Source organism: Penicillium roqueforti, assembly GCF_015533775.1.
Source record: "Penicillium roqueforti strain LCP96 04111 chromosome Unknown scaffold_01, whole genome shotgun sequence".
In the NCBI taxonomy this organism is placed as follows: Eukaryota; Fungi; Ascomycota; class Eurotiomycetes; order Eurotiales; family Aspergillaceae; genus Penicillium; species Penicillium roqueforti.
This window is the reverse complement of record NW_024067565.1, coordinates 1,163,853-1,188,480: the sequence shown is the minus strand read 5'-3', so window position 1 is coordinate 1,188,480 and position 24,628 is coordinate 1,163,853. Positions and strand designations below refer to the sequence as shown.

Genomic DNA, 24,628 nt, shown 5'->3' with positions numbered 1-24,628 from the left:
GTGTCTGTCGCATGGTTCATGTTTGTTCTAGAAGACATCGGGTGCCGAGCTGACGACCACCGCCTTGCCCTACATCGGGAGCTCCGAGGCGAGCGCACGTGCCTTCGTACTTTGTAGGATGTGACTCTAATTGACGAAAGAGGAACCCTGGAGGATTGGAAAGTGTTGGAAGAGCTCCTAGTGCGGTTGGTTTCAGAGTTTTTGCCAGCCAAGACAGCCAAACTCATGTGCAACAGGTCGATTTGCCCCACGTGCAATGTACATCATGTAATCACTGCCACGAACTACAGAACTAAACCTTGGAAGTCTGATATTAGTAATATACGATAACTCCACGGTCATGCAGGGATTTCTCGAATGATAGGCTCCACTCTTTAAAGGCGTTCGTATCTGTTCAATTCTCCGATATGGTCAATTGAGCCTAACTCGCATGACCATCAGGTTTGCCGAAAGAACGAATCAATTGCATTAATCTATCCCCGAGGAAGCTTTTCAGGTCTAAGCTACCTCATTTCTGTCTAGGCAGGGATAGTTCTCTTGGCAGTTGCTCTCTGACGCTCGTATGATGTGGTGTGCCTCAATCTAGTTCTCCAAATGGATACATCAGCTGGCCGACCTCAGCAATGCCTTTCGCCACGCTGCCTCACCGAGAGGAACACAGCCATGTGTTCAGAAAGCATTCGCAAGTGACCCATACAAAACTTCTTGGCCTCAACAGAAGAAGTGGGCAGACCCAACAGCACCAGATCATCAAAGAATGGGCGGAAACAATGCCAAGACATCGCTTCAAATGAATTCAGCCACATGGAAACAATTTTTCTTTGGATTGACCATTAACTAGGTATGGAGTAAACACGGAGCAAAGGTACTCCACTATGCTCGTCTACCGGGGTGGGGCCTCTCAACGCCCATGCGAACCATATTCTCCATCCTTGACACCCCAAAGCGTCTCCTGACTCGGACTCGTCCCCCAGTCCACATCGATTGTCGTCTCATGAACATCATGTCCGTCAGATATAGGCTCCCTTGCCGATAGAGGAATCGACTCAAGGCCTATTGTCCCTATATTATCTGAGTCACTGTGATGCATCGTCGAACGATTTCTGCTCAAGACCCCGAAAAATGCCCGCAACGCCGGGAGAGAAAGAGCGATGATAGCGGCACTGATTTCTGTGGCAGACCACACCATCACCACAGAGAAATACCAAGTTGCATCATCCGGGTGTTGGAGGGCGACGATCATGGACACCATCCGGAGAATAGACGTCCTATAATCGGTGAGCTAATAGACCGTGACTGGGAAGGCGGCGAAGACTTACACAACAGCACTAAAGAGACAGATATTAGCTACTTCCCTTTCTCACTGTTGACGAAGACAAGGACAAGAGAACTTACAAAACTCCCACGCAAAGTACAAGTGCTAAGACTAGCTTTCTTGCTAGCTTTGCCTTCAACGAGAAGACAATATTCATTGGCAATAGCAGCACAAGCGAGTCACAGACGATAGTGAGTACAGAAGTCGAAATGAAAACAATCTCTGAGCCCATGCATTCACCCTCTGCGCCGCCCCACAGAACAGCGAGAGGAACACACTGCAAAGTAATGATGAGTGTCTGCGCTACATACACAGCCGTCACAAAAGCGAAGGAAATACGCAGATAAAGGGTGAATCGTGGCATTTGATTGAGACGAGCATAAAAAGCGATGCCAGAGATGCGGCACAGCCACATGTTGAACATATACACGAGCTGAGCTCCGACAAGCCACTTATACATATGCACTAGGGCTTCTGGGTCGTTCATCAACGCTGCGAGATGCTGGCCAGAGCCATAGTGGATGACCATTAATGAAAGCCCCAGGACTATCCAGCTGACTAACTAGATAGACATCAAAATCCCGCAACAGGTCGCGAGTGATCGGATCAAATTTACCTGTGCGACTGCAATCGTGAGGTCATCCCATCCCAGCTCATGGATTAGATGCCCCCGAGCGTACAGGCGAATCAGAACGACAAGTAATGAGAGTGTTGTCACAACGACCATGCCGATAATCGCCGGCTGGCGGCGATTCTCCGCCAGAAAGGACGATGGGTATTTAGAAGAGGACATCGTGCCCAAGAGAATATTTGAAGAATTGATCCCATTCCTAAAACACGAAACCGAGGTGAATAGATTCATCAAGGCAGACTTTGGCCCCCAATTCAACTACCCTGCAACCAACTTGTCTAAGGATTCTCGCCAAACAAGGAGGGATTCTACTCTCATCTCCGGCCCGCGACCCCCGCGGCACAATATTTAATCAGCAAATCAGACCATCGTGAGATAGTAGGACTATCCCCGATATGTGCTAGCAGCCTTCCTCCGAGTCCACCTCAACGCCGCTAGCAAGGCCGGCCCCACAAGGACTAGGCACGGCCAACGCCAAAACATTCTACTTTCACTATTCCAGCTTAGGTTGATACTAGACGGCAGAGAATACTGGATTGTGTTCTCAGGGGAAGCTATGAGCAACGGACTTTTGTTATGACCGACCCATGTCAAAAGCACGTTTAATTAAAATGATTCCCAACAATCTCCCCGGAAATAAAACTTCATCCCCTACGTGTGGAACGTGTATATCAGATACTGTCAATTGAAATGGTTTCTTTACTTGTGTCTGGGGTAACGGCCTTGATCACCTTGTCCAAGCTGTGGGTTTTAGCAGTCATTTTGTTTACTGTGCGAGCGATCACTCGCAAATATTGGACCCCGATCAGAGATATACCAGGCCCATTTTTGGCTTCTTTTTCGACACTATGGCAGGTTTATCATTTGTGGAAGGGCCATATCGAAGATGAGCTTATTGACCTTCACCAAAAGAATGGTAGGCTGGTCTGTCATGATTCTATTTCATATTTTAACAAGAGCGACAGGGTATTTTGTTCGCATTGCAGAGAATGAAGTCAGTGTCTCTCACCCAGACGCAGTAAAGCAGCTTCTCCATGCAAATATAGCCAAAGTATGTATTTCTCTTGACAATCGCAAAAGCAAAAGTACTCAATATTAACAACCATGCACAAAAGGGCTCGTGGTACTCAATTTTCAGTCTTCCAGACTACCATTACGTGAACCAGATGTCTGAATTGAATCCAAAGCGGCATATTGAAAAGTCGCGCAACATAGCCGCCGGCTTTGCACTATCAAACATTATCAAGTCCGAGCCACACGTGGACGCAATCCTCCACTGCTTCGAAAAGCACCTCGACAGATTAAGCAAATGCAACGAGGTAGTAGAATTTGACAAATGGTTCAGCTTCTTCGCTTTTGACGTGCTGGGCGAAGTAACCTTCTCAAAATCCTTTGGATTCGTAGAAACAGGCACAGATATCAGAGATGCGGTCGCAAACACCAAAGCCCTGGCAGTCTACATCGCGGTCATGGGCCACTATATCTGGCTACACAACCTGACACTGGGAAACCCGCTTCTGAGCCGCATTGGACTCCAGCCTTCATCGCATATTTTCGACACTTGTCTTGCTGCTATCGATGCGCGCAAGAATAACCCCGCAACAAGGAATGATATGATGCAGCGCTGGCTGGACGTTCGGGCCAAATATCCCGATCGCATGACTGAGAATGAGATCTTTGCCGCGGCTGTTGCGAATATCGGGGCCGGGGCCGATACTGTTGGTGCCACAGCCCAGGCGTTTATTTATTACCTACTCCGTCATCCAGAATATTTGCAGCGCTTACGCGATGAGATTGATGCTGCCCAGAGTCGGGGTGAACTCTCGCCTATCGTGCAGTATAATGAAGCGCAGAGGTTGCCATTTCTTCAGGCCTGTGTAAGTAGCCACTTGCAAGCAGTCGACTTCAATTATCTCCGCTTATATCTCTGAATAGCTGAAAGAGACGTACCGTTTCCACTCTGCTGCCGTTGGTGGACTTCCCCGAGTCGTGCCACAAGGTGGGATGACTATTGCTGGCAGATATTTTCCCCAAGGAGTAAGGATAACTTCATAGGCTTTACTTTACCTACACTGATTGATATTTGATTGAATACTGACTCTATCTATAGGTGGTTCTCAGTATCAACACGTGGGTCTTTCATCGCAACCCCCAGATCTTCGGCGAGGACTGCAACAGCTTCAACCCAGACCGCTGGCTTCAAGCAGAGACAACTTATATCGACTCGTTTTTAATCCACGTAGGCAATTGATAACGCCAACACCCATTTACGAAATGAACTAAAATATCTATTAGTGGGGAGCTGGGTACAACCAATGCCCCGGCCGCAATCTTGCCCAATTTGAGCTACTCAAACTAATGGCAACTCTAATAAGGGACTACGATATTGAGCAAGTGGATCCTAGAAACGAATGGGTATTCAAGAGTCAGTTTACGGCTATTCCGTCTGGATGGCCATGCAAGATTCAAAGACGCTCGCGTGAATGATCAAGAAAGAAAGAAAGAAAGGGAAATCACCGACGCCGCAAGCCGTCCCATAGCATCCTCATGCCTGTCATTGGTTTTTCAACAATCACGGTAGGAATAACCTGCAGAAGGAATCCGACTGGAATAGATATTGCGCCGAGAATGATAGAATATGCCCATTGATCGCCAGTCAACTTTGTAATTGAGAATGCCCGCCCGCCAACAAACATAATTAGGATCTGAGCGCCCATCATGATGCAGGTGATTGCTATAAAGAGCCAGTTATGATGGATCCCTTCGATGAGATTAAATGATCGCTCAATTTGTCGATTGCTGTATTGGGGTTAGTAACGCAAAAATATTGAAGGTAGCATCGACATACTTGTACATGTTGAATATCTGCATCCAGACATAGGTGTTGAAAACAGCAGTCTGTAATTGTGATGTTTGAAAAGCACCGTGATAAGAGAAGATAGAAGAGCCCGCAAAGTATAGAACGAGTGTTACTACCATCTGATACACAGATTGGCCAATAATCATCTTCCACATGGTAGGAGTAATTAACGGCGTAGATGTTGGTTCGGGTTTGCGGTCAAGGATCCGGCGAGGAGGAGGATCGGTTGCCAGGGCTAGAGCTGCTAGAGTGTCTTGAAAAAGGTTTACCCACATGAGCTGCACTGGCGTCAAAACCGACTCCTGCGATGAGTTGGCTACTGCCGAGACAAATGCCAGGCCCACAGAGGTGAAGGTAATGGTAATTTGGAACTGGAAAATGGATATTAGACCGATGGCCATCCATACTCCTTGTTGATAGAGTAGCTTACCTGCAAAAATTTTTTGACCGCATCGCTGACTGCTCTTCCCCACATGATAGCCTTGACAATCGAAGAAAATGTATCATCCATCAGGACAATAGAAGAAGCCTCACGAGCAATTTCAGTGCCAGATATTCCCATCGAGAATCCGATATCAGCAACTGCAAGGGCAGGGGCATCATTGGTACCGTCTCCAGTGACAGCAACGACTCTCCCGAGATCCTTCAGGCGTTGGACTAGAACCCGCTTATCGTCTGGACGAGACCGAGCAAGAACCTTGAGCCGTGGAACTAGCTCCTTCTGCTGTGATTCATCTAGCGCACGGAACTTATCGCCTTCCATCACAAGATCATCAGGACTATTGATGATTCCACATTCTTCTGCGATGGCCCTTGCTGTTAGAAGGTTGTCACCGGTAACCATGCGTACAGTGAGACCTGCTTTATGACTGGTGTCGACAGCACTCCAAGCATCGGCTCGGAGAGGGTCTCGTAGACCCAGAATTCCTAGAAATGTGAACTCTTTCATCAGATCCTCGAAGCTGACAGTTTCTTCCTCGTCTCTGGAAGGTAACTCCTCTACATCACGGAAACAAATCGCAATCGTGCGCAAAGATCGTGACGCATACTGAGCAATTGTCTGGCGTATTTGTTCAATACCATACTCCGTGATTGGAGCAGTACTAAGCCCTTGCATTGGCTGTGCAATCGTGGCCACACATTTCTCAATGAGAATCTCGGGAGCACCTTTCACATATGATCGATATACCCCGTTGGCCATTTTCACAACTGTGATCATGTATTTGCGAGAAGCATCAAAAGGTAAAACATCCACAACCTCCTCACTCGCGCGATCAAATTCAAGCTGACCTAGCTCAAGATAGTCCTGGGAGAATCTCAATAAGGCGGCCTCTGTTTGGGAACCAAGAAACTGCCGACCTCCGCCATATCGGCTTTCAATTGCAGTCGAGTTAATCGCGATAGATTGCCTCAAAAGCGATCTCGATTGACTCGAGAGATGGTTCATGCATTTTGCCACAGACAAGGTACTTTCTTCATCTAAAATGTCTGGACTGCTAACTCGATCAGTAAATTGCGAGGTAACACCGAAGAAACCCGAGACAACAGTCATTTGATTCTGTGTTAACGTTCCCGTTTTATCTGAACAGATATCCGTGGCTTGTCCCATCGTTTCGCATGCTCGGAGTTGTCGAACCAAGTTGTGATCTCTCATCATTCGAGTAGTGGCAAATGACAAGGCGAGTGTAACTGCCAAGGGAAGTCCTTCGGGGACTGCGATCACAACGACGGTCAAGGCCAGAATGAAGACATTCAAGAAAGATTGTCCTTTTTCCGAGGCAGACTCGGTGCTATTCCGAAGGCCGACACAGAACTTGATGAACAAGATTACGAACAGCACAAGCGCCGCAAGTGCACCAAAGTGGGCAATATTCTTTGCAAGATTGCTGAGCCGCACTTGAAGCGGGGTGAAGCCTGGGTCGGTATCGAGAGAGAGAAGGATTCTTCCGTAGCTTGATTTTGTGCCTGTAGCCAAGACGAGGTACGCACCAACGCCTTCCACGATCTTGGTATGAGAGAGGATGAAGGGGTCGATCTCACGAGAGCCACCAGGACGGGTATCTATGGGGGTCTTATCGACCGGATCAGACTCGCCAGTTGCCGAGGACTCATCGCATTTGACCTGATGACCTCGTATTAATACTCCATCAGCAGGTACGATATCCCCAGGACTGATGTGAACAATATCACCAACAACAACATCGGAGATGGGAACCTCATGAATCCTTGCAGATCGAAGAACCCAAACATTGCGATCTTGCTGTTTTCTATTGAGCTTCCGAAACTTGCACTCTTTTTGATAGTCGTTCGCGGCACCGGCGAGAGTAATGACGACGATAGCGACAAGGATGGCAACCCCCTCCACCCATTCAACGGGCGGGTTGTCGGGAGTATGCTTGGTTCCGAATGTCTGATACAGCCCCAAAGCAAGCGAGATAATAGCAGCCCCGGTTAGGAGGAATAGGACGTGATCGTTGTAGGCTGCCCACATCAATGACAGAAAGCTCGGGGATGGTTTTATGGGTAGGCGATTGTCGCCGAAGAATTTCCTTCTGTCGACGAATGCGTCGCGATGAAGATTTATCGACATAGGAAGCTCAGAGATAGCGGTCTTTTCTGTCGGCGCAGTGCTTATAGTACTCGCAGCGATGTTCGCGGGAGCACCTAGGTAGGTCTCGTCCAGGCTCAGACCGGAGTGGACGTCGGTTCGTAGTCCTTCCTCCAAGCCTGTTACGCCACCAATAGCATGGAACTCTTGGACATCTTTGGACAACACAAGATTGCCTAATGTGTCAGGATCCAGGGGAAAGGTCGAGAACGATTGAGTGAATTGTTTCGTGGCACGTTTTGATCGCGGGTTCTGGGTATCGTCAGTAAGACACATTCTCAGGCTCATCGTTGAACTTACTATTCGCGACCAAAAAAGAGACATATAAGGCCTCCTGGCTCCCGAAATTGGCGTCATGTCAAGGATAATGTCATGGGAGGATCAGATGGACAAAATCAGAAAGGAGGTGCACCTGTCTGGCGAAATACAAATACGTAAAAAGGGATTGTAAAATACAGTTGGCGTATCATGCATACCAAGAGACAAGATATCAGTATCATAACATGATATCCACCTATTTCTGCAAGAGATATGTATCGGAGCCGGTACAGCGACATCTGGAAGACACGTTACCTTCCTTTGATGTTATTTTGTGCGTTATAGGTCATCAATATGAAGTCTTCCTTTTTAGTTCTTCTGACTCAACTAGTCATGCCTATGTTGGACAAGCGCTCTGAACTCGTTAGCCATACAATTAACCAAAGTCCACCCCAGAGCAGGCAAGTGAATTTCTTACAGGGCTGTGTTGCTTATTGTACTCCCCCAAAACAAAGCCCCAGAGATCACACAAGAAGATTGTTGACAGTCTCAAGTCTTGGCAAGGAGGCTATGTAAATGCCCGAGGCTGGCTGACTGGCAGACAACAAGACTTGACAATTGGTCACTGAGCCCAGAAAAAATGATTAAAAATCGCCAAACCTGGCTGACACTAGCTAGATACAGACTAATGGCGCTGGGGACAGTCGACACCTCTCCACAGTCCAAGCCTAAAAGAGAGTCTAATTCAACGTACGCTGTGAATTCTGATCCGCCGCCTCTACCCACGCTATTCTCCTCAAATCCTCTAGCGCTGCCACGGTATCTGGGTGGTCCGTTCCCAATGCTCTTTCCCTGCGAGAATATACAGTTTCGGCCATTCCACCGGCGACGTCCCACTTGCTTTGCGACTGGTATATGAAGCCCAGATTGGCCATCGCGTTGAGTGTATACGGGTGGTCTTTGCCTATCGTCTCTTTCATCAAACGTAATGACCGGGCTGCCAGGATCTCGGCATCTGGTGATTGCCTCATCATTTGGAATGTCACTGCAAGATCCGCCATAGCAACCAGTGTGTGTGGATGACGTTCCCCGAGGACCTCTTTCATTACTGTCGTTGCTTTCTCCCCGAGGTCTTTGGCTTCTTCAAGCCGACCCTGATTGCGGTATGTTGAGGCAAGGTTGCTAATGGACATCAGGGTCTGCGGGTGCGTTTCGCCGAGCACGGTCTCGCTGCTAGCCACGACTTCTTTTTCCAGGCGCTCAGCATCCGACCATCGACCTTGTTCGCGGTATGTGGATGCAAGGTTGGCCATAGAGGTCAAGGTAAAGTGATCATTCGTCCCAAATATGTCCCGACTAACAGCGACAATCTCCAATTCAAGCTTTTCAGCGGAGTCTAACCTCCCCTGGTCTCGGTAGGTCGATGCCAGGGTAAGTTTCCATTTTAACAACGAGGCATCGGTTGGAGATAATTCACTTTCTCCGAGATCGACCAATTGGCGTGCAATTGTCTCGGCCTCTTCATACCGACCGAGATAGGCATACGATATTGCCAGGTTAGACATTGAGCCTAAAGTGGATGAATGTTTGAGACCGATAGTCTTCTTCTTCATCTCAAAAACTCTCAAATCAAGTTCTTGAGCATCGGCCCAGAGGCCTTGGCTCCGATAGGTGGAAGCTAGATTGGTCATGGAAGTCAACGTCTGGGGATGCTCCTCTCCAAGAATCTTCTGTCTCAACTTGGTCACCCGGGAAGCGAGAGCAGCAGCCTGATCCAGCTGGCCTCGGCCCCAATACGCCGAAGCAAGATTATGCATCGCTGTCATAGTCATTAAGTCTTGCTCTCCCTTAAGTTTCTCGCATGAGTCCAGCACCAGAATGCCTAGATCTTCGGCAACAATCCATGAATTGGCCTGCAGCAATGTCTTGACACATGCGGCTAGCTCTTCGAGCATTATTTTCATCCCTTCAGAATCCGCACGTGTCGCGAGTATCCGGTTCCCCGCTGTGGTCATTGCTGACTCTAGTTCTGTTGCTTCGGTCGTCCAGCCTCGGCCATGATATATGGCTGTGAGTTCACTAACCTCCCTCTGGAGCGACTCGAGGGAGGGAGGATGATTATCCATAGATCACGGACAGCAAGGATTATCCAGCCTGGCCCCGGTTGTTGTTTTGTTGTTTTGGTGTGAATGATCCGGTAGGCTGGCTCTTAATCATTTACTCGGGTCGGAGGTTGGGTTGTCACTAGATGGGTTGAGCGTGACGACTCTTTGAGAGGAAGATAAGAATTGTGAGCTGCGAACGCATTGCCAAGGTGTGGGGGGCCCCGAATGTTCCGATTAATTACAATACACAGCAGAGAGGGGTCAACGAAGACTTGTGTTCCCCTTCCCTGTAATTAAACGTCATTGCACATGATCTTTCGAGTATTTATAGCCTAACACGTCAGAACATCCCATAAGGCTGAGACGAAGATCAAATAAATGCTGTTGCCTGGATACTGTAAGTTGTATACAGAGCTATTGAAAAGTATCCAGCGGCTAAATACCGGCTCAGCCCTATCGCCCACTTCCTGGTGGAGACCGTTCCGTTTGGCGCTAGTAATAGGGCTGTAACTTTGATAAGGCTGAAAGTTACTAGTACCCGTACTTGTACCGTGGTAACGTTCGGAACACAATCTCGGAAATATCCAGTTCATGTGATTTCCCAGTCCGCGGGTCGCATCTCACTTGAGCTTCAACAATCCAAGAGATCCAAGATTTACCATGGTATCTCGCCGAGACACTCAGCCAGCGCCTAGCCACCATCGCCAGGACCCTTGGATTCACATCCAGAGGTTCTTCAAGATGCCATCGCAAAATGGACTGAAGGAACTGAGCATCAATCATGGACGGCCAGCAATGGTGCTGCTACCTCTGGCTGGGCTTGCAAAGATATTTCACTGGAACCCGATCATAGTCCTCACGGTGAATATCCTCGCCATTATCTTCTTGTCCGAGGCGATATCCACCTCATCAGATGAACTCACTGCGCATCTTGGAGAGCTGCAAGGTGCACTACTCAGTGCCACACTCGGAAATACAGTAGAGCTCACGGTGAGTAACAATATTGCCCTGAATATCGAAATGACAAAATGCTCACTCAGCCCAGGCGGGAATTCTAGCTCTGATTCATGACGAGATCCCATTTGCACAGTCTGTGATGGTTGGCAGTATTCTCTCGGATATTTTGCTTGTAAGTCCTCACATTATGAAAGTCCCAGTGTTGGCCATATCATCCGGACTGACAGCTCAATCTAGGTATTCGGTTGCTGCCTCGTCACAGCTTCGTACAACAAGGAGGTTTTGGAGTTTAACAGCGCTCTTGCAAAGACTTTGTCTTCTTTGATGATGATCACAGCCGTCACGATGCTTCTTCCAACGGCTCTGTATTCGACTTTCCCAGTATCTGAGATCGATGACAGAGTACTATACTTCTCACGAGGAACATCATTGGTACTCCTCGCGCTCTACGGAGGTTACCTTTACTTCTACCTCGGTACTCACAAACATCTCTTCCTTTCGAACGAGATCGAAGCTAGTGACGATGAAAATAACGGAGTTTCATCATCCGCAGCCAACAAAGCCAGCTTAGCTTCATCAATTATCCGATTGACAACAGCCGTGGCCGCAACAGTCTTTTGCACAGAACTCCTGCTTGAAAGTGTTGACAACATGGCGCAGACGCTTGGAGTCTCTGAAGTTTTCATAGCAATTGTCTTTATTCCAATCGCTAGCAATAGCACCGAGGGGGTTACTGTCATTGCGGCATCTCGCACAGGAGATACAGATTCTGCAATCCGCGTTATCATCGACAGTCTCTTGCAGATTGGTCTATTTGTCATACCATTCTTGGTGGTTATCGGCTGGTGCATTGCTGAACCGATGACACTTTTCTTCGACTCATTCCAGACCGTGACCATGTTTTTGGCCATTCTGGTGGTTAATCATCTACTTCGTGATGGACAGTACGCTTACATCCATGGTGCGATGCTGATTGCTCTGTAAGTTTCTCTAGACTCCTTACTGATTTTTAAAAGTACTTTTATTGATGTATGATTATAGCTATTCAAGTTTGGTTGTGGCGTTCTATGCACACTAGATGGCTCAAGGGATTTGCCGCCTCCAGCAGCCACTTCAAGTAACGACTCATGTGTGATATACCAGGCTAACCACCTAGGTAAATCACATTCGCCGGCACCTCAGGCCTAACAAAGAACGAGAACGTGATAATCATGTATCTATCAAGAGAAAGTAAAGTTAATACCGACGAATCAAAGTCCATCAAAGTAGTGCGAGCGACTCACGTTCCAATCAACATCAACCCCTCGAAGTAATTGCTCCGCCCATCAGAAATAAGATAGGTCATCACCACAACACTAAGCAAAAGCATTGTAGCCTCAAACCCATCAAATCTCAGAATAAGCGGCTGGTCAAAACCCCAACCAACGAGAACCAGTAGCGGAGCAATAAGCATCGTAACCCGCAACACATTGTTAACAACCGCCCTGATTCCAAGCTCGATCTGATTGTAAGTCCGGGACCCCATCACAATGCGGCGGTACTTAACCGAGTTTCCGACCAGTGGAACAACTGTCACGGCAAGGAAAGACTGATTCATACCCGTGATTGAAGCAACCCCACCCAAACAACCTACTATGTAATATGTGCACGCAAGCGCGGACGCGGATGCAGCTGCTAGAATCATAGATGCTGAAGCCTTGCCAAAATACGGCTGTGGAATCTGGGCCTCGATTATCTGAGACCGGCCGCCGTGGGCTTGAGCTCGCTGGCTGAATGGGGTGCTAGCGAACATGGCCGCATGGGTGCCGAGGCGGAAAATGAGGAATGTGAGGAGCAGGATGACGAGTATAATGGCCGCTATGCGTTGCGTTAAGAGTATGTGGTCTGCAGGGGTGGCTTTGGCAGATGGGAAGACCTCCATTATGGTTGGGAGGGCGAGGAGGATGAAGACGACCATCATGAGGGATGAGAGGATTGTTGTGAGGGTACGATCAAATCGGAGTCGTTTTTGGTCGTATCCTGAGACGAAAATGGTGCCACCGAGGACCTGTAGATATAGATTGTATTAGGGGGAGGTTCATGGCACCAGTTGTTGGGTTTGATACTGGGATTTATTACCAGCAGTAAATTGCTCAGGACACTTCCAAGTATCACAGATTGGGAGATGTGTGATTTTTTTTGCGCGATCGCATTAATTCCGATCTGGATCAATCGTCGTTAGCATATGTTTGAATTGAAGCTTGAATCCCCCAGGGCTAGATATCACCATCAATTCCACCGAATTTCCCAGTGTTGATTTCAGCAGTTCATTGACAACTCGGCTGCCACCTACAGTCAACGAATCGACTGATCGGTTAACCCATAATCCAAGCGGAATCACAGCGACGATGTTGAGGGTGAAGATAGCAACACTGTTCCAATTGAGGGCTCCTGCTATGATACCGATGAGAGGTATCAAAAGTGACAAGAGGCGCAGGTGGTGCTGGACCTGTGCCATGATAAAATTGAAGTATAGCATAGGTGAAGCTCGATTGGGAGACATGATTCATCGAGGGAAAAGATGAAGCTGAGAGAATTTACCCGTCTTGAGAAAGCCCACACAGGTCAACAAATGAGGCTCAGTGTATCACATTAATATTTCCATACCGATACAGCCAAATACGTAATATAAACGTAATTAACTGAAACATACATGTATTTTTATCTGTAAGGTTACACTAACCCGTACGCAGATGTCTATGGCTGAGAGACAGTGGAGCAATACACCATCCCTTTTATTCTCCACGATGTTTCTTGGTCTTTTTCCTCACTCCTGCCAATATGAACAACACAGCTCACCCTAGACTGCGAAAGTCAACCAAGATTGACCCTGAAATCATGGCCGGACCGCTTGAAGCCAACGCGACAGCCCATGAGCAAGATGCATTACTTAGAGACGAGACTGAATGCGAAAGCCACGGGGAGGAATCTGCAGAGTTGCGTGACACAAACCACCCCGTCTCGAAGTGCGCTCTTTTCCTAGGCAACTCTCTGTTCCGTGTGCTTAAAGCTACCCTGGGATGCAGCTACACCAATTTGCTACTTCCATTCGTGTTTCTGGGAATCATTGCGGGGGGCCAAGGATGGGGTGATTCGATTTCTTTCGTGTTCAACTTCCTGGCGATTCTTCCTCTCGCTGCGTTGCTGTCATTTGCCACAGAGGAACTGGCAAAAAGCGTCGGGCAAACCGTTGGAGGGTTGATCAATGCGACATTTGGAAATGCAGTTGAAATGATTGTAAGTGGTTGGATTGTTTCGACGTTTTGTTCTCTGTTAAGGTGGGAAACTGACGTTGATCGCTACACAGGTGGGAATCACTGCGGTCCGACAGGGAGAAATCAGCATCGTGCAGTCCAGTATGGTGGGAAGTATCCTGTCAGGAAATCTACTGGTAGGTCTGGGTCTTGGTGCATATTCACTACCCGGTGATCTTGTCTGCTTACACGAAATTTAGATCCTAGGTGTTTCATTTTTCTGCGGCGGCTATGCAAAAGATGTGGTGAGGTTCAACGTGGATGTTAGTGGGATACTATCATCCTTGATGGTGGTTTCATCTGCAACATTGATCATTCCCTCCGTGCTCTATTCAACCATACCGTCCAAGTCCCACGAAGTGGAAGTCAGCGTCCTGAGTCTCTCCCGTGCCGCCTCCGTGGTCCTACTCACATTCTACCTGGTCTATCTCTACTTTCAATTGAAGAGTCACGCTGAGCTATTCGTCGACGATCAAAAAGAAGAGGAAGAAGAGCGAGTTCTGGGCCCCTGGTCGGCAAGCATAATTTTGATCCTTGCAACTCTCGGGGTTACCGTCTGCTCCGATCGTCTGGTGGACAGCGTCGATGGCTTCGTAGACAAGTGGCATGTGAGCCGGGCTTTTATTGGCCTGATCGTGGTTCCCATTGTCGGTAACGCGGGTGAATTCAATACTGTCGTCAATTCTTCGATCAAGGGGAATATGGATCTCGCAATTGGTGTTATTGTGGGAAGCACATTGCAGATTGCATTGTTTGTGAGTCCGTTCCTGGTCATATGTGGCCTGGTTATTGGGCAGCCCATGTCTTTGCGCTACAGTCCCTTCGAAACTGTGGTATTCTTTCTATCGGTGATCGTCATGGACTGCTTGATTCGCGGAGGTCGATCCAATTACTACGAAGGGTCTCTATTAGTTGGAACGTGAGTGCCCCCATGAGTGTTCTGGCTACCCTCGATGCTAATGATTTAGGTATTTGATAATCGCAATTGCATTCTACGTGCACCCAGACGCAGTCGATGCCCCCTTCGTCTAGAATGCAGGGTCACGAATTAATGATTCCTAGTTGCATACATTACATTCGGACAAAATATAAGTCTAGGTTTCTGCCGCTCAAAAACCGTACAATATGTAGAAGCAGTTCTATATTTAGAGTGACAGGACAGGCAAGAATCGCCGTCGATAGTGGAGTCGCCTCGTAGGGCTGAGACTTGGCGCTGTAACTAGATGAACGGACTAATTTCAATTGAATCGTTTTGATCAATTCAATCAACTTGGCTTGCTATCTATTCTGACGGAGAAGGTTATAAGGTCTGCCTCTTAAGCCCTTAGTCTAAAGGGTTCTATCTCTAAAAAGCAGACCAAACTCGAGCATCACGTAGATATCCATAGCAATGTAATCAATTTGTGGCCGGATGATCGGCCGAGAGAAAAGGACCAGGCAGCAGAGTTCCGCTTAATCTCCTGTTTTCCTTGCTCGAACTATTGGTTTATTGTCTGTATTGTCTGTATACAAGAACTATTGCTTACGCTGTTCAAAGTCACACAGTTCGAACAAATCCATTTATAGACATAACGGCATGACCTGGAAAATATACTGAAACATCAATCATGCACGATCAATCACAGTTGCAACGTCTGATGCAGCCTAACAAAGTCTGCTTGTGCTTCCATATCAAATTCAGCACATTCATAGGCTGGCCGCCAACCATATATCACCATTTAGCGCTGCGCTATTCCTTATGCTCATGTAGATTGCGCCCATGCCCTCGTTGATACGACGCGGCCTAGTCACACAGATTCAGGGCGTGAGCAGGTCGGGGTATAAAAGTCTCCTCGATTCACCCATCCAAGTTGTATCTTTTCTACATCATATTATACCAGGCTCTGCCACCTACTCGCATACTGCAATCTTACATTATGGGTCTTCTAAAACTCTTGCTCAAAGCGATTCTCATCCCAATCGTTATCATCATTGTCATTGTTGTTGTTATTATCCTTCTCATCAAGATGCGCCGTGATCGCAAGAAGAAAGAAAGAGAACTGGAGAAATCCTTCCAACCACCCCCTGTACAGCAATGGGTGCCATACACCCCGGTCCAGCAACCTGCCCCGGCATATGTCAAAACACCGGGGGTGATGGAGCAAGGGATTGGACATGGACAGGCTTAGTGGACGCTTTCTGTTGGGTAATTATGCCTTCTAGTGAAATAGATTAGATATCATCTTTGCTAACCACGAGGTGCGTGCTGCAGACTGTTCCACTCAACATCTACACTATGGTTGGGCACTATGGTTGGGCTTTTGTAATTCTGCAGAGGATTTTGTTTCAATTATCTTTATCGGATGTTCTTTTTTGCTAATGTAGACCAAGGGCTAGTGGAATACAGCCATTGCATATGTATTAGTGAATATGTCATATTGCTGAAACTTGTACTACCCAGAGGGACCAGCGAAATCATTACGGTTCAGCACCTAGAACTTGAAGTGCATTCTAAATCGGAGTTTAGGCGCTTAGGCTCATACATTTTCTCATATAAATCCCATTCCTGACCCAAATAAGGGGGGTTTGCTACCGTCTCTATACCACTCGCATATAGCCCGTTGTAGATCAAATTAAACCGATTCAAGGCTTTGCGCCTCGTGGGATCTTCATGTGGGTTTGCAAATCATCTCCACCAACGAAGAACGGTATCACTATTTAAATAGCAAAACTGAAGCACATTGACATGAAGGTAGATATTCAAGGCCTAGCTGAAGACATTGAAATTGCAGAAGCGCACAATTCTCAAATCCATCCAACATAATCAAGGGCACCCCGATAATACATAAGGCTTGCACAACTGTGTTCCTGAGAAGCTTCAGGCCCCAAGATCCAAATAACACTCCAGAACCATGATGAGAAACAAGTACTGTAGTCTGACAAGTTTAGAAGGAAACTTGCTCAATCGTATCGCGACGCAGGACTTCAGCGTCTTCCGGCAGCAGAAACCCAGCTTTGATCTGTCGCTCGATGGCTTCGCCCGCCTGACGCCGATAGTTGGCTACCGTTTTGTAAACAGCCCACAACTTGACATCTTTGAAAGGGACCTCGGTGCCTGTCAATTATAACCAAGTTAGAACAATTGAAAGAGATTCTCGCGGACGTGAGAAACTTACCAGTGTGCCAATGAGGATGTGGCTGAGGGGTAACATCAATGATTTTGGCAGTAGACACATCTGTATGAACAGTTCTGACTCCAGCAAGCGCATTTCCGTACTGGTCTCGCTCAATCTCCCCGGATTCGTCCATATCAATTGTTGTACCTCGTGGGGGAGCAACATCGGTCGTAATCCATTTGTCCATAGCATCAAAGAGTGCGTGATAAATGAAAGAATTCGCGAAAGTGCTCCACTGGGCACCTTCCAGATCCACAGCCAACAAACGCTTCTTATCGGCCATGGAGAGATATCGGGTCTCGCGATGCGACATACCAGCAACTTCGTAGAGTCGGAATGACTTGCTATCAGCACGACGATGGGAAGGCTCTTTCTTTCCGCCGTAGAGTGCCTTGATGTAAATTAGCTCGAACTCACCAAGAACCTCAATGATCTTTGCATCGTGCAAGTCTGGGAGCGGGTTGCCGGCATCACATTGGCATGGCATAAACCCCTCAAATGGGGCACATCCATCAGGAAGTCGGAGATGAAGAGACTCGAGGATGAACTTTCTGATCAAGTCTGCAGTCTGGGAAAGACCAGTTAGTATGACGCGCTCGGCCTTGATACCCAGCTGTCCAGATCTCAAAGCATGAGATGCAGCAACAAGAATCTCCGGAGACTGCCTAGTTGCGGCCCACCATCTTTCCTTGAAGATCCTGTAATTATCCCACAGCTCTTCTGCGTTATCGAAGGAGGGAATGCTGCTGGAAAACTCGTTCAAGGTCTGACAAGGGATAAAGTGCATGTCTTTGTAGCGTTCGGGATCAACGTTTTTGATCTGGTCAAGTGCCGCGGGAGCTTGCGAATCAATTTCCAGCCAAGCGTGTCCTTTCGAGTATTAGCTCGGGCAACACACCAAACTATAACGAATGATAACTTACCATTGCGCATCAGCCACCGATTAATGAGACGCCAGATGGTTGTTCCACCCCATAGGTGAGATGGTTCCGCGACGACGAGACCGGAGAATCTGGCAGGATCTGCAGGGAAACGAAGAAGAAGACGTGTGCAGTACGAGTTCTCAACGGCGACGCCGGCCATCAAATATTCCCAGGAGACGTAGTCATACACAGGAAGCAAGTCACTGTGCTGAAGGTCATATGCTATGGTCTTGGATGTTTCGGTCTCGGGTAGGAAAGAGACAATTGGCTTTGTGACTCGGACGTGCACTCCTCGTTCTTCTTCAGTAGACATCTTGGCTGGCGTGCTCTGTTTGCGCTAAGGTTGTTGGTTTTCAGTTTTCCAAATCCGAGATAGAGCTTATGAACCCTCGGTACATGCATGGAAGGGTCCCATGAACTAGGGCCAGCAGTAACACGTGATGAGCTGTGTCGGTTGAGGCAAGGTGACGTTGGCTTTTCTTGATAAGGCCGGTGTTGTTATTGAGACGCGAAGGGAACACAGAAAGAGGAAAAGAGAAGTGGAAGGGAAAGAAATCAAATACCGACTGAGTTCATCGAAATGGAAAGGTGGGAAGGTGGTGGGTTGGAAGCAGCTAGCACAAACAAAAAGCTGGCCCACGCTTGTCAAAGCAGAGACATTCAGAAGACAAAGAGAGAAAGACATATATTCATCATAATTTTGATCTTAACCAACCCGAAACATAAACAGGAACGTAATAAGCATGTTCGAGACCTGGATTGTCTGTTATACTTTACACGAGCAACTCAAACACATCCAACCCCCAGAACCACTGTGCAATACCCATAGCCCCGACACTCATAGTCGCAGCCATGAGAAGGTTGACGCCATTGTTGTCTAGCCAGTCATGACCAGTTTCAAGGCGACGACTTTCATGACTTTCATCGAGGACGTGTGTCACCTGGGTGCCATGCACTGCAGCATTATGTATGCTACCGGTAGTTTTGGCAGTGCTATCAGCAGTAACAACCGGCTTGCCCGTCGAAGGGTGAATGATAACCTAGAAAATAGATTAGATGTTTGCACAGAGTGGTCAAGGACACATAATCGTGAACTCACCTTCCTGCCACCACTTCCCTCTACAACCTTCCCACTCCTTTTATCGACAACACTGGCCTGCAAAAGTCCACCGAGAACACTGTCAAGAACGCTGCCTAGCGTACCCCAGAGAGTCATAGCTATGGTCCACAGAGCCCGATCCTTCAATCCGGCACTGGCACAGAACGGGAGAACCGCAGCAGATGTCGCTGAAACAATGAACGAACCCAGAAGGCCAGCTCCAAGGCCAGTTGCGGTAACACCACCATTTGTACCGGGAGGGACTTCACGGAGATTCAACGACGTGATTAGGCGGGGTTTGGATTTCGAGAGAATGCCGAGCTCGGAGGAGAATGTATCGGCGGCTACAGCGGCGTAGTTTCTGCAAAAAGGAACCGGTTAGTTATATGCTCTAGAACAGATAATGCATGCATAGAAAATGAAGTTGAGTGACGTACGCTACAATCCCAACAATTAATATATCAGCCGCATTCTGGCCGAGTGAGAAGCACGATTCAGTGCCTGCTGTTTTAGCCAGGATGGCCGCATGAGCGATCGATAATATGGTAGCAACAACAGAGTTCGCTAGGACTTGGATATGGTTCCGGGGGCCTTCGCCACCTTCCGCACCGGTTGCAGAGAGTGTCAAATGCGACTTGATCTCATGTTTTACCTATCATCACGATCTTGTAAGCTGCGCCCATAATTTATGTAAATTGAGAAGCAGGTCGCTTCCTACCTTTGTAACCTTAGTCCCACTAAAATAGAATACCGCAAGGAGCGCGACTGGTGCCGACCATGGGTGGAGAGCGTGAGCGGAGGCTGAACATCCCGCAACGACCAGGCCGAGCGGGGTAAGAGATTTTCGCGACCAAGCTCGATAGACAAGTCCAATCACAAGAGGTATGCCTATATAGGGTTTCATTTTTTTGGCCTTGTGATCTCAAGTACGTTCATTTGTTGGGATAGATGGTGGTTGAGATTGAACAGGTGTAGCAGAGGAGGATCGTAGCTTGGGTGGAGTCCGAAATAAGCTTCATCACATGACATAAATTCCACTCTCGAACAGAAGAACGGCAAAAATGAGACGCCTTACCAAGGAGATGGGCCCCTTGGGAGTATAGAAAAGAAAATGAATACGTTCTCTTCGAAGGAGATTCCCAAAATCAAACAAAAAATCAATATTCAACTAGGTATAGTATGTGCCGAGTCAATATATAGACATCAGAATACTGTGCGCCTTTTCGCTCCTCGGGGTATGTCCAAAATCCAGGAAATATAGTATACAGAGCGCAAAATAAAATCAAAATTATTGACAAAGAAAACGGAAATAGATCCAAAATCAAGACGAGTGGTAGCCGAAAGAATCTCAGCAGATATTCAGCAGTCTTGCTAAAGTGCGAGACCACTGCCATCGCCGCTCCAGCGGTAAAGGGCTAGCACCTCGCGTCTGCGGGACTGCTGCTCGCCGAAGTCCTCTGGGACACGGCCACGGACTTGTGCTAGCGCAGATCGCATCACTTTTCGGAACGTTCGCTGTAGGATATTAGCTTCTGTAAATCTAAGGCTATGTCACGGGTAAACCTTACTTGATATTCAGTGTTCAAAGTCACGACGCAAGCCTCATGCGCTCGGACGATTGTTTCACAGGCCCGAACAACACTGGGACTGGCATCTCCTTGCAATTTATCGGCAGTCAAAAGTAGCAAGAAGCTACCTTGCAAAAGATATATGCCAAAGAAGAAGGGCATGAAGCTTAGATCGGGGTCGTATTCCAAAATTTCCGCGGCCGCCTCAGCAGAGCTGACTGCATGGCCCATGGCGGTGATAAAGGACTCAGAAGAAATCCAGAGATCGTTATCGTCGAGCAGGTTGATAGGGTCCCACTTCCCAGCCAGCAGAATGTGGAGTACATGCATAATGTGGGTGCCATAGGCAACCACCATCTTCGTATGAACGATGGACTCACTCACATGCGATCCTACGGTGCTAATAGACCGACCAGATGGGCTGACATGGTTGATGTTGGAGGCCTCCATGGCTGTGTCGGCCTCACCGGTGCCGAGGGCAATAGAGCTGGTATATCGAGCCTCGAATTCTTTCAGGCTCTGGGCGTAAACATCGAGCTGCCTGCGGATTTCCATGGCCTGACTTTCGCACTCACCGCTGTTGCGGAAATGTAGACCGAAGCGCGGGTTATTGCGAGCATGTTGCAGATCCACAATCTCACCCAGGATAGACATCAGGGGTAAAAAATATCCAAACATGCTATGGCCAGTGCATTCGGAGGGTGGGCCAGCACGGCGGTAGTTGACAGATGAAAAGTCACCCGCTTGCCAGATATCACCGTTCATCGGCTGTAACAATCCCTCGCACTCTTTATCCAGCAGTGTCAAGGGTCTGTTGTAACAAAGTGCAAGATGGCGATCTGTCGCAAATAATAACCACCAGATCCGCCGACGCTCCTCACGTTCTTCCTCTGTGAGATTGATCGCAGAGTTACCTGAGCCGTGGCTTAACAGAGAGGATGGTTGCCTCTTGTTGCCATTCACATCAATGTCCCCCTCGCCCTCCATTTCGCCGTCCTGACGGGTCGCCGCATTAGGCGGTAATTCGCGGCCGAGTTTCAATTCTCGTGCAAGAGACCAGGCAGCTGTCCACCATCGCATACTTGCAGCCTTATATTCGCTAGCAGAGACAACAGTCGCTAAGTGAACATATGTAGCGACGTCATCCACCGCGCCAGTGGCACTACTCTGAGCACCCAATTGATCCATAGATACCCCAAAGCCACCGAGAGCCACTCCATTAATTACCATATTAGCTGGATAATTGGGAGATGCTTCTCCGGTGGCTGGACCATGGATAAGTGGCCGGAGTAGGCCAATCGTCAACTCCAGAAGCTTTTGGCACACTCGGCCTCGAGCTGAGGGAGGTGATGTCAGAAATGCAGCCTCACTTGTTTGTGCTGAGACCCACAGCATGCTGGCGAGAAGCCCAGGGGTGCACGCTCGCGGCTTTGTGGGGTGTAGGAACGATTGCTTGCGGAAGACATGGCCAACCACGTAGGGCGACGATGGAGAAAGATGTGAGGACGATGAGCTGGTGAAATATATGTCGAGAAGATCACAGGCGAGAGATTGAGGGATTATAGACATAATGTGCGGAAGAACTGGTTGCAAGACTGGGTATCGCAATGAGCTAGAGAAAGGAGGCATGCTGAAGGAAGGGAAGTTTGCGGGTGATGGAGAAGGGAGTGGCAACCAGCTAGGTGACTGCGCTGGAGGAGAGAATCCAATGAAAGAAGCCGATGGGTTGTCCGTCGAGTTCCCAATGCGGAAATGATTCATGGAGCTCGGATTCGCATCTTGCGTATTCATCAAAGGGTATGTGCTATCATTATACACCGAACCGAATCCTTGAGAATGAAGCACTGTACCTGGCGACCGAGGGTTCCCATTCGAGTTTTGCATCATCTGCATAGAGCGCATATCTGACACAGACATCGAAGGTCGGTGAGATTCTTGGAGCGCTGCATAATTATTGAATGGCATGCCCGCTATGTTGGAACTCATCTGCTGCTGAGGAGGTGCTTGGACGAGCGCTTGATTTTGGCGCATGGCAGACAATCCAGCTACATCCGCGTTATGCGACCGAGAATTTGCGCCTCCACTTAGAGTCCGCGCGGCATCAAAGGCGCGGTCATAATGTTCGTTGGATTCGTGCAAAGACTGTCCTTTTGAGGCCTGCCCTTTGGTATGCGTTATGTTTTGGTTACTACCCATATCACTGTCGTTGATCCCAGTGGCGGCTATATCCTTTTTGGACGCTTTCCCGCGCTTCTTGCGCTCGCGGGCGTACTCACAGCCAAGTCCAAACTCTGGGAACCGTTAGTTCAACCAATGCGCAAATGGAGAGAGTCCGGTAGGAAGGAAAAGTCGTACCAACACAATGCGCACAGGGATTATGTCCATCGCACTTGGTTCGCAATTGGTTGCACTGATCGCAGGCTCGACTGATTCTTCGACGGGCTGGGGTCGCGGATGAGTTTTTGCGAATAGCAGAGCGAGCTTCGGCAAGGGAATCGCGCAATTCTGGATCCTTGAGACCTGAATTGGAAACATTTCGTTCGCTATAGAGAAGATGCTGGGAATGTCGCGAAGTCTTCGAGTCTCGAGAGTGACCGGGATCGGTTGGGATGTCAGCGGTATCGGCTTCACGTGTTAACTGGAGCTGTTCCAGCGCATACTGCGACCCCTCCGCAAGCGTATCCAGTCCGGGGGTTTGGGATTGTGTCATCCGTCCTGCTTGGGACGAAAAGGGAGAGTAAGAATTGGCGGAGGAGAGGGAGGTCATCGCATGCTTCTCCGAGGAGGCAAAAGCAGGGCTATGGCGACATAGAGGGACAGATCAAGGGAACCTAGACTCTCTGGTCTACCAGAACCAAAGGATTGAGTCAAATGCAGTATAGAGAATGACCGAGAAGTCACAACGGCATTGCAGAAAGACGGAGAGAGAACGTGCGACCTCGGGAGTTCTTTTCCCCCTCGGCGCAGCCCAAAGCGTGGCTTTCGCACAGTTTAGAAGGTCAAATCTAAGAGATAAAAAAAAGTCGGACAATTAGAAGTAGACCGCCCAAAAAAAAGGAAGACCAGAAATATGAATTCCAGAAGTCCAGAAGTCCAGAGGTTCAGAAGATTAGAAAATCCGAAAATCTGGGGAAATTGGCATGCAAAGGCGGGGGGCAATAGCACGTGGTGTCACTGGTATAGGAAGTATATATATCTCTCTCATATCCATCTAAACACAAATACACTTGTATCCAGAGCTTTCATCCGGTTTAGCTCCCAAGGCGCCTTGTCTCAAATGAAACTACAAAGTCTCTTTGCTCGCTTTCTGTGTATGTACTCCGTACTCTGTATATGTATCCGTATTCCCCACATTTCACACCAACATCCTGGTTATATACGGCACAACAAGCAATGTTTATCGTATTGTAGCCCTAGAGATATTAGATACGTGAAAATGTAGACTACGTGCATAATATTTCGGACCTGAACCCCTCATCTGGCTACGGTCACATAACCCCGGTCTTAGCACCGGGGGAGAAAAAAGCATATTTGTACAAAGTACGGGCTCCGGATATAATTCTTGTGCAGATTGGATCATTTACAAGTTCCGGGATTCTACGGCATAGAGTGCAGAGTACATGATTTAGACGCGAACTTGACCGTTTGCTTTCGAAAGCTCGGCAAAGTATACACTGTACACTTGCTATAGGGAGCTGAAGACGCTCCAAAACGGCTAGATCCGCGGTGCTTGGCCACTCTCTGTTGGTTTTAGGCTTTTCTTTTGAATTTTGCCTAAATTCACTTTGAGAGTATGTACTCCGGTATTTGCTTTAAAGTTGAGGGGTCACTAGGTAATATATAGGGTTCTGATGAG

At 48.1% G+C, this 24,628-nt stretch overlaps 11 protein-coding genes across 11 annotated transcripts; 4 read left to right on the top strand and 7 right to left on the bottom strand.

Annotated features, from left to right (window-relative positions):
• Positions 1-901: 901 nt before the first annotated feature.
• Positions 902-2,108, bottom strand: LCP9604111_867 (uncharacterized protein; the record flags this gene model as incomplete). Its single annotated transcript, XM_039072394.1, has 4 exons — positions 902-1,268; positions 1,320-1,328; positions 1,396-1,877; positions 1,932-2,108. The coding sequence occupies 4 exons, from the start codon at positions 2,106-2,108 to the stop codon at positions 902-904; spliced, it is 1,035 nt and encodes a 344-aa protein (XP_038933415.1).
• A 1,004-nt stretch (positions 2,109-3,112) lies between these two features.
• Positions 3,113-4,433, top strand: LCP9604111_866 (cytochrome P450; the record flags this gene model as incomplete). Its single annotated transcript, XM_039072383.1, has 4 exons — positions 3,113-3,823; positions 3,882-3,983; positions 4,057-4,185; positions 4,242-4,433. 4 exons carry the CDS (start codon positions 3,113-3,115, stop codon positions 4,431-4,433), a joined length of 1,134 nt encoding a protein of 377 aa, XP_038933414.1.
• Positions 4,434-4,459: 26 nt separating this feature from the next.
• On the bottom strand, positions 4,460-7,771 carry LCP9604111_865 (uncharacterized protein; the record flags this gene model as incomplete). Its single annotated transcript, XM_039072372.1, has 4 exons — positions 4,460-4,745; positions 4,795-5,177; positions 5,237-7,666; positions 7,715-7,771. 4 exons carry the CDS (start codon positions 7,769-7,771, stop codon positions 4,460-4,462), a joined length of 3,156 nt encoding a protein of 1,051 aa, XP_038933413.1.
• A 641-nt stretch (positions 7,772-8,412) lies between these two features.
• Positions 8,413-9,798, bottom strand: LCP9604111_864 (uncharacterized protein; the record flags this gene model as incomplete). Its single annotated transcript, XM_039072361.1, has 1 exon — positions 8,413-9,798. One exon carries the CDS (start codon positions 9,796-9,798, stop codon positions 8,413-8,415), a length of 1,386 nt encoding a protein of 461 aa, XP_038933412.1.
• A 639-nt stretch (positions 9,799-10,437) lies between these two features.
• LCP9604111_863 (uncharacterized protein) lies at positions 10,438-11,812 on the top strand (the record flags this gene model as incomplete). The annotated part of the gene is made up of 4 exons (XM_039072350.1): positions 10,438-10,767; positions 10,823-10,906; positions 10,972-11,714; positions 11,776-11,812. The coding sequence occupies 4 exons, from the start codon at positions 10,438-10,440 to the stop codon at positions 11,810-11,812; spliced, it is 1,194 nt and encodes a 397-aa protein (XP_038933411.1).
• Positions 11,813-11,878: 66 nt separating this feature from the next.
• Positions 11,879-13,276, bottom strand: LCP9604111_862 (uncharacterized protein; the record flags this gene model as incomplete). Its single annotated transcript, XM_039072339.1, has 4 exons — positions 11,879-11,951; positions 12,018-12,781; positions 12,853-12,936; positions 13,001-13,276. The coding sequence occupies 4 exons, from the start codon at positions 13,274-13,276 to the stop codon at positions 11,879-11,881; spliced, it is 1,197 nt and encodes a 398-aa protein (XP_038933410.1).
• Positions 13,277-13,554: 278 nt separating this feature from the next.
• On the top strand, positions 13,555-15,059 carry LCP9604111_861 (uncharacterized protein; the record flags this gene model as incomplete). The annotated part of the gene is made up of 4 exons (XM_039072328.1): positions 13,555-14,010; positions 14,081-14,164; positions 14,228-14,946; positions 14,996-15,059. The coding sequence occupies 4 exons, from the start codon at positions 13,555-13,557 to the stop codon at positions 15,057-15,059; spliced, it is 1,323 nt and encodes a 440-aa protein (XP_038933409.1).
• Positions 15,060-15,943: 884 nt separating this feature from the next.
• LCP9604111_860 (uncharacterized protein) lies at positions 15,944-16,333 on the top strand (the record flags this gene model as incomplete). Its single annotated transcript, XM_039072317.1, has 3 exons — positions 15,944-16,144; positions 16,196-16,212; positions 16,279-16,333. 3 exons carry the CDS (start codon positions 15,944-15,946, stop codon positions 16,331-16,333), a joined length of 273 nt encoding a protein of 90 aa, XP_038933408.1.
• Positions 16,334-16,951: 618 nt separating this feature from the next.
• LCP9604111_858 (uncharacterized protein) lies at positions 16,952-18,418 on the bottom strand (the record flags this gene model as incomplete). The annotated part of the gene is made up of 3 exons (XM_039072305.1): positions 16,952-17,121; positions 17,183-18,052; positions 18,106-18,418. The coding sequence occupies 3 exons, from the start codon at positions 18,416-18,418 to the stop codon at positions 16,952-16,954; spliced, it is 1,353 nt and encodes a 450-aa protein (XP_038933406.1).
• A 460-nt stretch (positions 18,419-18,878) lies between these two features.
• LCP9604111_857 (DUF92 domain-containing protein) lies at positions 18,879-20,108 on the bottom strand (the record flags this gene model as incomplete). The annotated part of the gene is made up of 4 exons (XM_039072294.1): positions 18,879-19,145; positions 19,205-19,565; positions 19,642-19,856; positions 19,923-20,108. The coding sequence occupies 4 exons, from the start codon at positions 20,106-20,108 to the stop codon at positions 18,879-18,881; spliced, it is 1,029 nt and encodes a 342-aa protein (XP_038933405.1).
• Positions 20,109-20,575: 467 nt separating this feature from the next.
• Positions 20,576-23,539, bottom strand: xlnR (putative C6 transcription factor; the record flags this gene model as incomplete). Its single annotated transcript, XM_039072283.1, has 3 exons — positions 20,576-20,719; positions 20,773-23,063; positions 23,128-23,539. The coding sequence occupies 3 exons, from the start codon at positions 23,537-23,539 to the stop codon at positions 20,576-20,578; spliced, it is 2,847 nt and encodes a 948-aa protein (XP_038933404.1).
• Positions 23,540-24,628: the final 1,089 nt, after the last annotated feature.